This window comes from Pristis pectinata, chromosome 25, assembly GCF_009764475.1.
Source record: "Pristis pectinata isolate sPriPec2 chromosome 25, sPriPec2.1.pri, whole genome shotgun sequence".
Lineage (NCBI taxonomy): Eukaryota > Metazoa > Chordata > Chondrichthyes > Rhinopristiformes > Pristidae > Pristis > Pristis pectinata.
Window position 1 is genome coordinate 15671753 of NC_067429.1, and position 2205 is coordinate 15673957.

General features: G+C 55.9%; 1 protein-coding gene across 1 annotated transcript; it reads right to left on the bottom strand.

The window, feature by feature from the left end:
- Positions 1-318: 318 nt before the first annotated feature.
- On the bottom strand, positions 319-1314 carry LOC127583116 (protein HEXIM1-like). Its single transcript, XM_052038881.1, has one exon. The coding sequence runs from the start codon at positions 1229-1231 to the stop codon at positions 401-403; it is 831 nt and encodes a 276-aa protein (XP_051894841.1). The 5' UTR covers positions 1232-1314; the 3' UTR covers positions 319-400.
- Between the last annotated feature and the right edge of the window lie 891 nt (positions 1315-2205).

A 2205-nucleotide genomic window follows, 5' to 3' on the forward strand; every position in this document is an offset into this window, starting at 1 on the left:
CAATGAGCGTCTGGCAGATAGCTTAACCCTGCAATGAACGGTTGCACGGAGCTTTTCCGTTGCTTCAAAACCTTACCGAAGGCATCATATCATTAACAGTGCCATTAATTTACTTACGCATTGTTTATTCTTCGACAGTTATATGTCATTTTGAAGATGTACAAGACTAGATAAAACACATCAGAAACTTTGCAGTAACGGGACAAACACTCCCACTGTATACCGTGAGCTCAAAGAAGGTAAATAAGCCAAAGTTGCACATAAAAAGTTCAGCACAGATGTACACATGTGGCACAAGCAACAACATGGGAAGGGTAATGTGTTCTTCCAATGCATTTTTATAAAACGCTTACATCAATTAAAATATTTACATAACATCAACTTAATGTCCGAACTTGTTTTACTCTCCGTTCTCCAAACATCTTTGTTTATACTGTTCGTTTTCTTTCTCCAGTCTCTCGTTTTCAGCCTTCAACAGCTCCACTTCGTGCTCGATCTCTTTCATTTGTATTTCCGCAGCGTCTGCGCTCCTGGCCGCCTTCATGCCTTCGAGCCGGCCCCTCAGCCGATTCTTCTCGTCCTCCAGCCTCGACAGGCACTTCTCCAGCTCCAGGTACTCCCGGATCAGCTCCTGCTTGGTCATGTTCTGCAGGCTCTCTGCGTGATACTTCTCGTAAGTTTCGGAGAAGTCCCTCTGCAGGAATTCGCTGCCGTTGCCTCCCATGCCGTCGCTGCCGCTGTCCTGATCCTCCTCGTCCAGCTCTTCCTCCTCGCTTGTCTCGTCTGACTTGTTGACGCGCTTGGGGCACACGCCGGTGTTGAGGTCGGGCTCCTCCTGGTTGTGTTCCTCCATGAGGAACTGGGTGGTGTTGTAGGGGGCCACAGTGAAGCCTTTGGCGAACATCTCGGCGCGGGTCTTGGCCGCCCGCACACTCTCCCTCTCATCCAGCTGCTTCTTCTCCTCCCACGACAGCTTGAAGTAAGGCTTCCAGCGACGCTTCTTCTTGGACGGCCGCCTCCGGTGCCTCCTCTTGGGCTGCCTGGGGACGCCGTGCCGGTCAACAGACGCCTGGCGCGGGGCATCGCTCTCCGCCGGCGGCTTCGACACCTCCTCCTCCTCCTCTTCCTCCTCCTCCTCCTCACTGTTCCCAGGGGCAGCGGAGGGGCCGCCCAGGAGCCAGCCTTCACCGCCCGGGCACCCGGTGCCACCCGCCGCCTGATGCTCCCCCATTCCCCACACGGCCCGTCAGGAGGAGGGGGGGCAACCTCAGAAGTTTCTCCTCCTCCTCATCCTCATCATTCCCTCCCTCCCACCCTCCCCCCCCCGGCAACCTCCGCCACTCTCACCTACCTCCAACTGTTCTTCCCACCGCAACGGCGCCGCTTGATATACAGAGACGCGGAGGGGAGGGTACCTCGCCTCTCTGCGCATGCGCCTCTGGCCGCGCAGCACTCTGGGAGCGGTAGTTCCCTCCCCTCCGCCGTTCCGCGCAGGCCGGCGGAGCGCGGACTACATCTCCCAACAGCCCCTGCTGGCGCAGGAGGGCGGGATAGCGAGGGCGGGATAGCGCGGGCGGGGGCCCTCGCGCTTCTCCTCGCCCGACCGTTCGCCTCGGCGCGGGGCTCGAGCCCGGCCCCGCCCCCTCCCCCTCTCCCTCTCCCTCCCCCTCTCCGCCCCCACCGATTGGCCGGCACGCCTTATTGAAATTCCACCTCTTCTGTTGCTAACCGGAATCCGCCTGAGCCATTGGGCTGGACTTCTGTCATTCACAACGCTTCGCTGTGCATTTTCCGCCAGTCACCTTGCTCGGGAGACGAGGGGGCGGGTACCAACGAGGCATTTTCGCTGACTGTGACATTAAGCGTGGGGGAGGGGTGCACGTTAAAGCGGTGATAACCACAGAACATTGTACAGTACTTCGTGTAAAGACAGACTCGGGCATGAATTAAGTTAAGTCGTACAAATAAAATTTATGCATTACAATTGTCCGGGTTTTGTTCAAAAGAATTAGCTACAGAATATATAAAGTAGTTGCAGCAGGGTTTGAGGGCCAGGGTGGAGGGAGATGAACCTTGGTCTGCTCTTTCCCCTCAGTGTCACCCTCAGCTTCTTCCCCCTCATATAAAATTAGAAAAATACTCAGCAGGTCAGGCAGTATCTGTGGGAGGAGAAACAATGTTAACACTTCATCAGAACTAGGAAGG

Coding starts and splice junctions, on each gene's coding strand:
- LOC127583116 (XM_052038881.1), bottom strand. CDS start 1,231: ATGGGGGAGCATCAGGCGGCGGGTGGCACCGGGTGCCCGGGCGGTGAA.